This window comes from Melanerpes formicivorus, unplaced genomic scaffold (assembly GCF_026170545.1).
Source record: "Melanerpes formicivorus ecotype bairdi unplaced genomic scaffold, bMelFor1.0.p_v2 SCAF_59, whole genome shotgun sequence".
NCBI lineage: Eukaryota > Metazoa > Chordata > Aves > Piciformes > Picidae > Melanerpes > Melanerpes formicivorus.
Genome location: NW_027142411.1, coordinates 1,654,510 through 1,669,897, shown reverse-complemented (window position 1 = coordinate 1,669,897; position 15,388 = coordinate 1,654,510). Strand labels below are relative to the sequence as shown.

General features: G+C 37.3%; 1 protein-coding gene across 5 annotated transcripts in view; it reads right to left on the bottom strand.

Moving 5' to 3' along the window:
* Window positions 1-15,388, bottom strand: part of WWOX (WW domain containing oxidoreductase) — a 510,998-nt gene that overhangs the window by 478,266 nt on the left and 17,344 nt on the right. Inside the window, exon 6 of one of the 5 annotated variants that reach the window (XM_068161622.1) lies at window positions 8,402-10,590. The exons of the other annotated variants lie outside the window; for them this stretch is intronic. Within the exon in view, the coding sequence (XP_068017723.1) occupies window positions 10,573-10,590 (18 nt within the window). The 3' untranslated portion in view covers window positions 8,402-10,572. Of the gene's footprint in view, window positions 1-8,401; window positions 10,591-15,388 lie in introns of those variants that run through there. 5 annotated transcript variants of the gene reach the window in all.

The window sequence follows — 15,388 nt, the reverse complement described above, 5'->3', positions numbered from 1 at the left end:
GGGCCAGACTGAACATCTAAGATCATTCTGCTCCAAGAAAAGACAATGCACCAGCACTGTATGTCATGTTTAAGTTTACCACTTAGTTGATACCTACCACACTTATGGTAAAATCGACAGACTGACACCTAAAAAATAATTCACAAGTCTCAGACTCACTGTGGTTTCCCTGAAGGTGGACTGTAAGCTTCCTAAGGACCACCAAAAGTAAGAAGAATCTTATCACGAAGCATGACTGCTGTAACAAGCTGTGTCTTAGAATAGTACATCTCTAATCTAACACCATAGCCCCAAATCTGTTCTGGTTCTACAAATGCCTCTAGTTATTTCATTTTTATCAGTGAATAAAACGAAATAAAACGTATTTCATACTTGACACCAAACAGACCATGTTATCCCAGAAGACATTCTTAAATAATTTAGCTGTTAAAAAGAATCTTTAACTATAAATGTACTAAATTCCAGTGCAAAAGATTAACTACAAAAGAAATTAACACTGCCTTAGGAAAGAGAGATAACATTTTTCTAAAGCATTTCTAAAGCTTTTTGATATGCTATTTTTTAAGAATTATATCTAGAGAGAACTAATATTTTTAAATGAGACTTTCAGACCTGCTCAAATTGCAAAGTACCATTTGTGCAAGTTCAAGAATTTTGTAGAACTCGTTTTGCTCCCATTAAAAAAAAGGGGGGGGGGGGGGGGAATTAAACATCAGTGCACAATCTTGAGCCTTTTAAAGAATAAATACCTAGAAATCAGAATCCACCCACAAATAAATATTCAAATCATATTCACCTAAAAGAAAAAGATGTTGCTCCTGGTTCTATCAACAAATTTGTCACAACATATCAAAACAAAATAACATTTTCTCCCCTCAACAACTTAAAAGTTTCCCAGGGCTTTATCGCCAGTCAAAGCAGTCTGTTTGCTTTCCCCAATACAAACTGACAATCTAGTGATACAGTACATTAAAAATTCTCTGTAGTATTGACTGCCTGAAGCTGATGCTCCCCTGCTAAATGCAGTGCAGTTCAATTAACAGCTCTTCAATATACAATTTAATTTTTCTTTCATCTTGATCCACAGCCCTGCTTGAAATGAGGAATGCTGGAATAGATGTGCTTTAAATACTGGAGCAAGTCTTTATAAATAGATCTGTCAAACTTGTAGTGATTTCTGTCATAACAGGACCAAACAGATGAACCTGAATGTCTGGGAGGGTTCAGGTTTGTGCATTGTTTTACTCAGTCTTACAGGACTGTGAATTGCTGCTGCAGGAAAAGGCTCCAAAAACTGCCCCAAGTAGTGGAAGAGTTTTTCCCTTTCTGCACCACTCTAGGGAAGCAGAGGAACACTTTTCTGCAGAAAGTAAAGCCTCTTGCATGTAAAAATCCAACTTACCACTCAGGTCACCAGAACAAACTCCAGAAGTTTGACTATATCTCCCATTATTTTACAAAGGTAACCAGAGAAGTACATGACATCACTTTCCAATACTGAATCCACACTCAGGTGGGAGACACCCAATTCCTGATTGAAAAGCAAATATTCAATGCATAACTACTACTCTGGATACCTTTTTTCCCCCCACTGGAGTGTGAGTGCACACAGTACACTTCAAATTTTCTCTAGGTAGTCATGCCATTTCAGAAGAAAATGTAAGGTTAATTTAACCAGGACAGAATGAAATACTGCATTTCAAAGTCCCTCTAAGTGGGACACTGCTGAAGGAAGCTATTAATATCTCTTACAGTGTGGATGCTCAAGGAAACATTGTGAATCAGCTCATTTCTCATAGGTATACTACACAGCTTTCAAAATGGTAGGATTTACTACTGTTCCCCAGAAAGGAAAACACTCTACTTAAAGCTAGAGGCATTTTCTACTCTTTAAACATAATCACAAAAACAAAGTTGACAACACTTACTGCCTTAGGTAGTAGAGAAGCACTACTGACATGGAAGACTACCAACCCACATGAGAGGAGGTACACAGCAAGAGAGGCTTTACCCAGTGAACATAAGCAGCATTTAGAGGAACAGCAACCAGTTTCAGACTAATTCAGCCAAATTGCCTCTTCTCATTTCACACACTAATGTGCAGTGAAACATACAGGTTTACCTCCTTCCTGTCCACCTTTGCAATGGTATGAGCTGAGATGCTGAGATGTTACTCCTAACTGGTAGATGACTTCTTTTCTTCATGTATTTTTAACTCTCTCATCTACGTTGTCAGTTTGAATGTTGAAAAAGATCTTTATAGCTTTACCTAGTCTCACAATGGTCACCATTTCCTTTTTCCCTTTCCTTCTAACCCTACCTTCACAAAAATGTTCTCTCAGTACTGCATCTTAAATTGTCACAGAAGTAACATTCAGCATTTACAGTAATTAACTCATCATTACTTCAAATAACTACACTAATTGGTGTGCTCTACAAACCTGCAACGCTGCAGAATTAAAAATAAACATAACAAAGATATCATTTAGAACTAATCTATACTTACAATTAAAGTTAGTTTCGAGATTTATTTCCTTCTATTACTTTTTATTAGCTACAGTGGACAGTAAATGGTGTGTACCACGTTCTGCTTTGCAAACACCTAGATTATAAAACATAATTACACAAATTAATTAGAAATGAGTACAGGCACTCATGTCTTTGTTTGTAACCATAACATGTTAAACATGACCACATTAATGAGCAGGTCCTGAAAAATCATAAGATAGTATCACCAAGTAAAATTGTAAAGCTTCCTGACCACACAAGGCACAAAATGTCACCCTGGCACCAAGAGGGTCATCACTTACAACTCTCCTCATGTCCTGTTTTAAGGTTGCAGGCAGAGTACAGGTAATTCTTCTACGCAGCAGATTAGCTGTTCTGTGAGAACTCTCAACGCCCAATGTACCATGGCAGAATCCAAGTCCACACCAAAGTTTTCCCTGCTTGGGTCCTGTGCTTTCTTTCCTACTTAATCTCCAGGGTTCTCTAATGTCTAAGAGCCTAGAGTCCCTTCATTTCTGCCCATTGACTGGACACTTACCCTTTCACAAAGCCCAGTGCTTACAGGAACCTAATTATCCTAAAGATCTTTATCCTTTTAACAAAATTTCCTTCTAAACACTCTATGGACCCAAAGTTAATAGCCAAGGAAGGGCAGACACAGTGACTGAGCATGCCTTAGTTCCCTGGGAAATCAGACTAGAGATGACTCTCCAGAAAGCAAAGAAATGAATAAAGTAATTTGTAGCCTTTGTTTTCTTTTAAAACCAAACAAAAAGAGTGTGTGTTCGTTTGCTAAGAGCAGATCAGACAGTACCTGCTACACTTTCCTAGCAGTGTTGATTACTGCAATTGTTCTGCTATAGCATTTCAAGCATGCATAAAGCTCACAGCAGCAAGATGCATTCATTTTGGTTCCACCTTGATAAAATAAGGGATATTAATCACAAGCTTATTTTAGCAATTTAATTGTTTCTTGATAAAGAGCATCAATATAATGAAGTTGGATCAGACATGCCTTACCAGTCAACTGGGTAGTGTAAGGCCTCCTTTGGAGTTGCCTAACATGGTGTGTTTAGGACCTTTAAGTACCAATAGCTCTTTGCCATCACAATCAACAAATATTCAAGGCTTAAGAGACCTAAAGCTGTTTCATTTAAACCAAACTACAATCAGACCACAATATGTCCCCTATAAGAATTAAGAGAATTGCCAAATACCAGAAGACACCTACAAATAACATAGCTGTCACCTGTATATCAGTATGGATATAGAGGAAAAGCACAAGTCTAAGATAAAGACATACTGAGGTGGTTGAGTCACCAACCCTAGATGTGTTTAAAGGTGGTTTGGATGTGCTGCTTGGGGATATGGTTAAGGGGTGAACCTTGTAGAGTAGGTTTATTGATTGGACTTAGTGATCCTGAGGGTCTTTTCCAACCTGAAAGTTCCTGTGATTCTGTGATTCCTTCTCAATATTAGAATAAGAACAGTTTTGGTTAAGTGCACTCAGGAAAATACAGAGGTATTTAGTTACACATTTTATGATAGTTTTCCCCTTCTATGCTGCTCAAAATTTATTTAGGTGATTCAAGGCTTGTTTTGCATGGCTCCAGCAAAACAAAGGAGCAGAAACTGCCCCAAACAGCCCTTTTGTTACATTAATTCAATATATCTATTTGATAAGAAAGTTCATTGAAGTTAATGCTGTGTATCAGTGACCTCAAATGAAATATGGCAAAGAGGTTTAGCATGCTATTGCTTGGTTTTTAGCACACTATTGCTTCTTTTTATATACTAATAAAGCTGCTTCTGCAAAGCCAGGCACCGAGTATCTTTATTGAGACCAAATTAATAGCAGTTTAGTGCAAATATCAGAGCATTTAGATTGTGATTTCAATGTAATTTTTCATTCTGAGCATGCTTCTCCTCAATAGAGTACTTTTAATGGAACAAGAGTGGCTGTTAGGAAACACAAAGGAAGTGTTTACCTGTTTGCTGTAGGAGGAGCATAGTGTCTAATTCACTCTGGTTCAAAATTCTCACATGGTAAGTCACAACTGAAAATCAAAATTAAACTTTAACTGGAAAAATTGCATTCAAAAGTAATGCCTGCTTTGCCCTCTAGCACAACTGATAAAGCACATACATGAAGTGCTTCCTTCCAGAACATAAACCAGAAAGGAGCAAAGCAAGCCCTTTAAATTACTTTCCTTCCTAATGAAAAGGTAGTTATATCTTGTGTGTGCTCCCTCAACACAGCTCCAATAAATCTCAGTCAGACAGTTCCAGATTTAAAACAAAAAATAAAAAGATCAGAGGAGAGTACAATTACCTTGCTATGTGTGCCATTTAATAACACAAATTATGGCAGATAGCTCAAATTTTGCAAATCAAGTGTGGACAAATGACCGCAGACATGATGCAACTAAAGTTCTGCCCCTTAAAAAGAATCTTCATGCACACAGATATTTGTGACCTGACCCAATACTCTTGGAGACAACAGAAGAGAAGTATTTTCAGTGGGCTTTGGAAACAGATCTTTTAATGAGTAAGATAAATATACATTCTTTTGGTAGTAGCATGTTGATGTACCCTAGATGCAGAGCTTCTTAGCAAACTGTCAGATATTTTCAGCACAAAGGCATCATGTGTATTTTACCCTACTGCCTTAACCAACTACATTAAACAAGAGGATAAGAAGTTATCTCGTTCATACAAAAATAAGAACATCATCCCTGGAGGTGATCAAAAAATGAGTAGATGTGGCACTTCAGGGCATGGTCTAGTGGTTGGACTTGATGACCTTTTCCAACCCTAATGATTCTATGAACACCAAGGGTTTCAGTGACCGGTTTGTGAAATTACCTACAGAGCCACGGCAGTTTTGGACTCCACTTGCACTACTTTCTCCTTGGACACATGATAACAAAATTGGTTTTGTGCATTGCTAAAATGGAGATTTTTCAATGAAAGCAGTGCAATTTCTCACAACTAGCACTAAATATCACAAAGTGAGACAAAAGTTAAAGTAACAGGCTATTAAAAAGAAGTTCAGGGGATCAAATGAAGTCCAGCACTCTTCTGTCCCCAACTCACCGCCTCCAAAGATATTTATCAGGCTAAAATAGAACCAAAGGTTGAGGAAAAATTACTAAGGATAGTAAACTAAGCAACAAAATGCTTTGCCTTCATAGTACTAAAAGATTTAGAAATATCCTTGACAAGCAAAGAAACAGCACCTTGAGTACCCTACTTAGCAAGTATATATTCCAAACATCTTCAGTATTCCTGTTGAGCTCCATCTACGCTTGTTTTATGTCACTTATGCTGCTCTGTAGTCATATGAGCCAGATAATTATCTTCAGTTTTATAAGCTATTGCAGATCATGAACCAAGTTAGTGTTTCTTTTGATGCCCTCACATTAGTCCCTTGTCACTGTAAAAATCTTTAAGTGATCCAGCAACAAGCATCTTCTCTTTTTTTTCTGTATTCCTTATTTTCAATGCTGAGCAATTAGGCAGTCGTACCAGACCCGGCTGGCGTCGCTGTTTGCCTTCTCTGCTACATTCAGGGTTTCACTAGAACTGACACGGACCTTAACACTTTTGTCTTTATCAGCAAGTATCCTTTAAACATTAACACACCCTCATGGTGCTGCAGATACACAGTTTCAGAAGCAGGAAGAAAACAATCTCTCTACCATTCTCTTCCTCATACTAAGCTCAACCAACAAATTCCTCTGCTTCAAATGACTCATTTAACATAATGACAGACTGGTTACAAGCCTGAAAAAATAATAAATCTTCATTCTTCACATTTCAGACTATGTGACCTATGAAACCAAATTCTTAGGGATCTGAAAACCTCTGTAATTCCACAAGCATGAATGGCTTTGTTTTATTTCTGGGCAATTTTAGACTAAAGGCCTCTTTCACAATCATAAGTCACACACACACACAATGAACTCAACATATACTAAGTTAGCAACAAGTATGCATTTTACTTAACAAACAAGACTACATTTTACTGTCATAGAATCACAGAATGCTAGGGGTTGGAAGGGACCTCTGGAGATCATCGAGTCCAACTCCCCCAGCTAGAACAGGTATGCATAAATCATGTTACATAGGAACATCTCCAAGTAGGTTTGGAATCTCTCCAGAGTAGGAGACTCCACAACCTCTCTGGGCAGCCTGCTCAATGAAGCATTGAGTTTCTTCAGAGTACTCAAAGACATACAAACACTAAATTACTGCCAGTTAACATACTGTTTACAACTAACAGTAACATACTCCATCATGTTTACTTCTGGGGAAGAAATAAACTAATGAAGTTGGGGGTTACTCTGAAATATCAATTACATGGACATCTATGAGATTTTGAATGCAAGCACGAAGTTTTTCTGTTTCATTTGTGTAAAATTAAAGCAAAGAACCAACTGGGGGACAAAAAAATGACCCGCTGGATTTCACCATGACTTCCATCAAAAAATTATCACAGTACATATTAAATCATTAGCAAGCCACAGTGCTGCCTGTTAAGTTTTAAAATGCAGAGAATGAAACTCATTGCAGAGGCAAAAGAGGACCAATAACATAATTACAACGCAGTGCCTGTGCAGGCTGAGTTAATGCCGTTATTTGACATTGCAAGGCTATGCCTTCTCCCAGGAGCCCCACTGGAGACAAGGTTCACTCTAATTGGTTCCAAAGCACAACCTACCAACAACAGCCTTCCTCCAGCCCAGGAATGGTAATTTCCACACGACTGTAAATAGTGTTTGCAAACAATACAAACACGGTAATAAGAGGCTAGGTGGGTAATTAATGTGGTTACAAAGCAGCTTATTTGCATTTTTATTTAAAACTGCCTTCTTTAAAAAGCAGCTCAGATTCCTTTTTGCAAAAGGAGCCTTGGTTAAGGAATAGAGCAGTAATTACTCTCTTTAGGGGTTCTTTTATACATCCTTTAGGGAATTAGAATGAAAAGATAAGCAGAATTATAAAGGGAATCATGTAAAATATGAAATGCACTATAAACACTTAGTACTGTATTTACCATAAGCTAAGCTTGTCTTCTTCATTAATGGAATATATTACAAGCTTATGTTACAATCAGATTAATTGTGAAAATGGTTTATAAAAAAAAATAAAACCATTTAAAAAAAATCTCTATCCAGCCACTTGAACTCCCCCAGTCCTCTCCCACAACTAACAACCAGAAACCCAGTGACAGCAAAACTCAGTTTATGGAAGAAAGGTGTATCACTGGACTACAGTAAATAAGTTTTCAGTGCCAACAGCTAAATGGTAAGATGCTGTGATTTCCTTAAGAATGAACAAAATAGCTTTAGAAAATAGACTCTGAAAGAGAAAAGTTCAGGAAATGATCAAAGCCAAGCTGCATTAGTAAATTGCCAGTGCAAACCAACCTTCCCTGTGCCCTGTAAGCTAAACTCCAGCCAATAGATGAAGGTTAGGTAGTTTTAAAGACAAGCACCTACAGATATTTTAATAATGTTGAGCATTTCCTACTGCCATTTAGTTGAATACTAAGAGTTAAGTGCAGTTTTAAAGGGGTTATTCTGGGTTTTGTTTCTGCTGGGGCAGAGGGGGTCTTACATTCTTGTGTTAAAAACCACACAGTGCATTTAAGTAGTATTATTACAAAGCTTTAGGCATGATAGGGATTTTGTGACTCACATTTCCACATTAGGAACAGCAGTGCTGTGCTAAAGAAACAAATCACCAAAAAAGATCATTTCAACATTACCATGTAGAAAATTCTGCTGACTGGAAGGAAAAAAAAATTAAGGAATGGCAAGATACTGTGGCTTCTCTCAAAATTACATTTTAGATTATTTATATATATATGTGTGTGTGTGTGTGTGTGTGTAGCAGATGTTGGAAGGTGAACAGAATTAGGACAGCAGAAGTCAGTCAAACCAAAAGACAACTTTGCCTTTACTGGAGGAAATCATGGCAAATCCACTGCCTTAAAACCTTTGCAATCTCATACCTGTGAGACTACGCTGTTGTTTCCTATCAGTTCTCTACAGCATTATAAATTCAAACATTAGCTCAAAATTCCAATCCAGCCTAGATATCCAAAATTAAAGACAGAACTTAGGGTAAACCATACATTCCCAGACCATTTATTCACCACCTTATGCTAACACATTTTCAAGAACAATGAGTCTCTTGTACACAGTGCTGCATTTATTAGCTGTATTATCACCATTAAAAAGTATTATCTATTTAAAGTTGTGCCAGCAACACAAACCAGAAACTTAACAACTAAAAAACCAACGATACAAACTCTTTATGTCTATTTCCTTAATCCTCATTTATTAAACAAGAACTGAGTTCTGAGAACATTTTGTACTAAATTCTTTGCTTGCTACCACCACAACAGAAGCCAGTTTCCCAGCATAGTGAGCATGAGGTATCATGAAAAGTGAATCTCTGCAGAGTCAAGAAGAGAAAAGCCATGGGCAGGGACCTAAGCTATCTTCACCATGCATTTTTCCTGTACGGTCTTGCATCCATGGGAAGAAATAATATTCATTCTCTTTGCTTTATCCAGCCAATATTTCATGTTTCGCCAAGTACAGAATAGCCTTAATCGCTCCTGGTGCTAGTAACAACTGACTGAAAGCCTTAAAGTACAGTACAAACCACTATATAAAGATCAAAAAAAGACTGTCATCGTTGGTCTGATAAACAAAAGCTGAAACATAGTCGTATTTTTGAGAAATATTTTCTTTTTCATGCACTTTCACATTTAAGTACTCACTTTTTTATTTCTGAATCCCAGCTATCAGTGGAGTCAGAATAAAATTACGAGCAAAAGAACCATATTGAGAAACAAAACACACATCAAATAAATTAAACCTTTTTAATTTATCCCTGATCACTGACAATATAAGCATCTGAGACCCTAAATGCTTGGAAAGCGCCCACCAAATCCTTTGAAGCCTCCTGCACTCACGCACACTGACTGGCTTTATGTTTCATAAATGTAATTGCTTTAAAATATCAGTGTATTTATCCTACAATAAAACTCCACCTCTAGTACAGTAACAGTGCAGTGCTAACTACAGATGAAGATGAAACATTTCAACTGCAGCCAGTACATCACCTCTCTAACTAAATGATAATCAGTATTCAGAGGGATGCCCAACCCTGAAAGTTAAGGGCTTAACACATCTGCTATATAATTCAGACTCTGTTTTACAGCGGTTTCATTACTAACCATAAAAACTGTAACAGTGGAACTGTATAAACAAACTGAGCAGTGTTTTTACTGTAAAACATGAATGTAATATAAATATTTGCCTTTCCCTTTTCTCAGCATCTGTAATGAGAGCAAATTCATGCCATATGTTTATAGTGTACAAGAAAATGGATTTCAACAATTCATCCATGTAAATGTTGGTTAAACTGTTTAATGTTTTTAACTTTATGTGTGTTTGGTTTTTATATAAGCACAAATTTCCTCGCTGATCATTAAAAAGCCTCACATTCTTGTCAGCAGCTACAGTCACTCATCTGCAGCTGGTTTGGGAGATTAATCTGGCAGGAGAACTTGAAGATCACAGATTTTTCACTGATAACAAGATCAATAGCTCTGACAGGTTCAGTCATGGCCCTGTGGAGAGTTACCATCCCAACACAGAAGCCCTCTAACTGAAAGGCACAGCCACTTCCTTGCACTAAGAGAGTCTATTAGCAAGCTGTTAGGTTTAGTGTTCCTTACTGCTGCGTATACACACCACTACCGCTTAAAAACGATGTCTACCATTATTTAACAATTCACTGTCCATCTGTATTTGGAAAATAACTTCACAGCACACATCACTCTCTCAAGACATCCCAGCTGAGCAGACTACTGACAGGAACTTAATGAATTCTTGAACATTATGGCCAAAGTCTGGCTGTACTTTCATTCTTTCAATCAGTCGTTACTAGCACCAGTAGCGATTATGGCTTATACTATCAATCCTCTGCTGTAACACGAGGTTCAATTCCATTGCAATTAGTTAATTAAAAGGTTCCTTCACCTCAGAGCTGCATCACAACCTTAAAAAGGAAAAAAAAAAAAAGCATTATACTCAGCAGCAGCAATAAAGCCTTAGTTTGAGTGTCTGTGACTGCCTGTGAGGCAAACTGAAGAGGAATGTTTTTTATTGCATTAGCAGTTAGCTTAGTACAAGACACTGTCTCTTCCTGCAAGGCCTTTTCCCTATAGTAAGGTTTGGCTAACTGCTTTTATCTTGATTCTTCATCATGGTTACCTTTCAGAGCCCTGAAGATGAAACATGTCTACACATTGCAGGTTTTTACTGCTGTGTATCAAGCAGAAACAGTGGTGGCATGTGAGCCAACAACACATAGTTTTAGAATGTCATGCTTTGAAACAAAGCAATTCTTTATTATCAAACAGCAGCATAATAATGGAGATCTTATTTTCACACCAATGCATGTGCTTCTGCTCATTCAGTATTCACTACATCTCCAAACCCTTCTCTTACACGTTCTTCAGGCTTTTTCCATAACTTAAAATGTGCCACTCATCATGACAAGATGTCTTCTCTGAATTATTAATGGAAGTTAATTCCAATAATAATTTAATGAGCTGATTTTAAGGTACTCATATATAGCCTTGGTATGAAAATCCTCTATTAATAGTCTGAAAATTTACAGACCACTCTCGAGCCACTCCTCACCCAGCCTATATTTGTCTTGAGATTGCTGCAACCCAGATGTAGGACCATGCACTTTGCCTTGCTGAACTTCATGAGGTTGGCTTATGCCCACCTTTCAAGGCTGTCCAAGTCCTTCTGGATGGCATCCCTTCCCTCCAGCAAGTCAACCAGACCACAGAGCTTGGCGTCATCTGCAAACTTGCTGAAGGTGCCTCTATCCCACGGACTATCTGTCACTGACAAAGGTGTTAAGCACCAGTCCCAGTGCCACCCCCCAAGAGACACCACTTGTCACTGGTTTACATCTGGACCATGAGCTGTTGACCACAACTCTGAGAGTGGCCTTACCCAGCAATGGTAAACCAAGAACACCAGTGGAAGCAAACACTCAGTAGATCAGAGCCCCTTTCTTGAGGAGGAAATACACATAGGCAACACATGAAAACTGTTGCCCATGTTGTGTGCAAACATACCCAGTTTGCTGCTTGGCTTTCTGCACTTTACAGGATTACAATTGGGATACAAAGACTCACTTATCAGGCTCCAATTTCATTCAGTTACTTAATCAGCAAGAACATAAATCACTCCTTAGGTGAAGAATACTTTTGGGGAAAGGAATACAGCAAGGAGTCACATTTATTTTGTTGGTTTTCTTCACAGCCTTTCTCTCTTTTATTGTCATATCTCTACCTTATAAGTCTCTACATATAAAGCACAGCCAATTTTTCTTTTTACAGTTTAATCTAATCTTTCATGTAGCTGTAGGCTTAACACTGAGGAATAATTACAAAAGAAACATACTTTTTATGAAATATTAAACTTACAGTTTATCTTTTAATATCTACTTCAAAGACTATTTGACAGGAATAAATAACTGAGAGCTTCTCGGCAAGAGGAGTTGTGATTTATGGAATAGTTTATTCATTCACATTCTTAAGTATTTTCTTGAGAATACTGCTAACATCTGGAGCCACACAGTCTTATCCAAACATTCTGCTCATACTCAATTAGAAAATTATATCAATAATAATGTAAAATAAATTACCTAGCTTCTCTTCCTGGAGCATAGATTTCAATGTTCATCAGAGCAACGCTGTGTACAGACAGCACTGCAGTGTTTTTCATTAAGCCTTAAAGTCAATTAAGCTCCGAATTGGAACAATCATTCCTCCTTTGCAAAGTATTGATATTTTTTCTTGGCTGCTTTCAGGCCTTTTCACTACTCAAGGAGAGATTTATGTTTGACAATTTCTTTCTGATTAAAATGAATCATAACTCTAGAATTCTAATTTCCTCTTTTCTGAGCCAGAAATTATCAAACAGTTTTAAATTGATATTGAATGCCATCATGCATGAACAACATTCATTTTTTGAGATATCAAATGTAAAGCTGCGCTGATCTCTCTTTTTATCTGCTGCTTTTACATGCTTTCTCTTCCTTTTTCTCTCTCCATGCACATAAAGCTTCAGATTGCAATAACAGAGTGAACTACACCTCTCTCTAAGAGTCATATGTGCCAGACTAGCTCAACCAGTCACATTAAAACTTGGCACAACGCTTTACGTAAGGCAACGACGCTCTGTTTGCAGTATTAGCAAATCAGTGCTGGAGTTTAGAAGGAAAATAACTGGAACACTGCAAGCTGCAAATAAATGTCAGTTATCTAAAGTAATTAGCAGGTTTCTGTGGGTAATCCCTACTCAAATGGCTCAAACTCTCTATAAGAAACAGCTCTTTGGACATAAATTGCTGAAAGTGGAGCTTTCTAGATTTGTTTCCAACAGCAAATGAAGATCAGTTGGAATTTGTTTTTCAAACATAATGACAGGTAATATGAAAAAAAAAACCCAAACAAAACCAAACTTTCTCCTATTATTTCTCCATTTTTTTCTTAACAATTGAATTTTCCCAAGACATTTAGCTGTCCCATTTTCCCTTTGTAAACTAGATTTTCAGCTTTCACTAAAACCAGATTGAAACTGGGGGGGGTGTTGCCTAAGAATGTGTTTGGAAGTACAAGAGACCCAAAGAGGAGCTCTCTTTCAGCAGACTTTGAGTACATGGCATTCCAGACAAGGATGTCACATGCAGACTCACCAGGGGAACAAGCTGCATGGCTTTCCTAAGTACTGCTATATATGCTTTACTTTGGTTTTGAATGATGCATTACAGTAGGTTTGACGGTGGGTTCAGTGGTTTTGGTGCAGTTTGGTGGTGATGGTTGGGTTTTTTCTCCTCAGGAATTGCATTTACTTCTACACCTTTGTGAAGCTGTATTTTTGTTTAAATAGGTCCCAAACTGAAAAGTAAACCAATTTCCCTTCAAATAATCTTGCTTTCCCTAGGAACAATGCAGACACAATGCTGTGGATGCCTTGAAGTTCTTTACAGCAGGATAGTTGCAGCTATGCACCAAGAATCTGTCTCAACCAGAGCTTGATGACATTTGTCTTAAAATCTTTCATTTTAGGGAGCCATTTTCAATTAACAATTTCCTGCTCCACTGTTACACCTATAAGCTAAAAATTGATATTTTGCATCCATCAATATTTCAGTATTAGTATCAATCCATCAAATTAATCTTTGTCTTTTTGTTTTCAGTAACTGACTTTGGGGCAGGTTTTTGTGTTTGTTTTCCTCAAGATTGCTTACAATTTGATGTAAATTTTAAGCATCTTGTAATTCATCAACTAATTCTCTCCTGGTTACACACTCCAAGTAATTAAAGTTCAGTAATAACTTATTCTTTCTGCTCCAGCACCTGCATTTCATTTGTTTATTTTCCCAGAGTCATAAATCTGAGGGACTGTCAAAGTGCCATAATATTAGTGCAATAATCAAAGTTAATTAGTCCCTCTCAATAAACAACAACAAAGCCATTACAAAGATGCATTGAAGGTTTTCCAGCTACCCAGTTTACAGCTGAGATTCTTTCTGAACAATTAGAATTTAAAAACTGTAAGTAAATAAATTTAGTGTTTCTGAAGTAATTTGACCTTCAATGATCTTCATTCAATTAACAATTCATTAGCTTTTGGTGAGATGATATAGGTATTAAGACAAGTGCTCCTGAACTCCCAGTGCCTTCAAAGTACTCAGAGAATTAGAATTAGTGTTCTTAGAATTAAGGAAGGGGTAATGGAGTATTTTTTCAATTAAAGGTGCTCAGTACTGTCTTTTTTTGAGTCACATAAAAGATCATGTATTTAACTGGATATTTTCCCCCCCCAAATCCTTGACTATAAATCATTAATCATATAGGCAAGAGAAAAAGGCCTACATTCAAAGGCTGTTTCTTGAAGAAACTTGTGGTTACAGAAATGAACAATATTACAAACATGACTTATTTGGAAATACTTGTAAAGAAGCACTGTTGGGTTTGCACTAATAATAATCTTTGTCAGGTTGGACTCGATGATCCTCGAGGTCCTTTCCAACCTAAGTGATACTGATACTGATACTGATACAACTATTATAATTATCTGCAAAACACTTATGTGTAAATGCTAATACTACTGAGAACTCTCCCATATCAGTTGGGAGCAGTTGAAATATTTTCAGAGCTTGGGAAATAAAGCTAAAAACACTCATCACTAAATTTAGCAGGAAGGAATTCTGAGAACCTGATACTGTGGTTTATTGTTCAAGTAAAGTGTCTAGGACGGTGTCAACAGATTATCTCCTGCAAGTCAGCAGATATAGCAAACTCAGAGCAGAGAAGCCTGCAATTCTTACTAGCAAGTAAATGATTGTGGAAGGAATCAATTACAAACATTGGATAAATTTTAATAAAGGTCTTAGAAGACTAAAAATAAAATAGAAAATAAAAAAAGGAGAGGGAGGAAGCAAGGAGCCAAAGAGAAACAAGGGAATGGAAGTACTCAGCAACTTGTATTTGCATAACAAAATGGAAGAAAAATGATCAAAAGAGGAAGGAAAAAACCTTGATAGAGACTGCCTGACTGTAGTGCTGTTGGGCCTGATGGACTGGGACAGAAAAGGAAGCAAACATTCTTGGTTTTGAAAAATGTTAGGAATGATCCTCTGAAATCTCTCACAGTCTAGAAGCTCTGGGCAGCATAGTCTCTCTAATATCCAAGTGTGTACATTCTCCTTCAACTAGCTGTACACTTGGGTTCAGGAAATGTTCTGTCCCATGAACTATAAAACA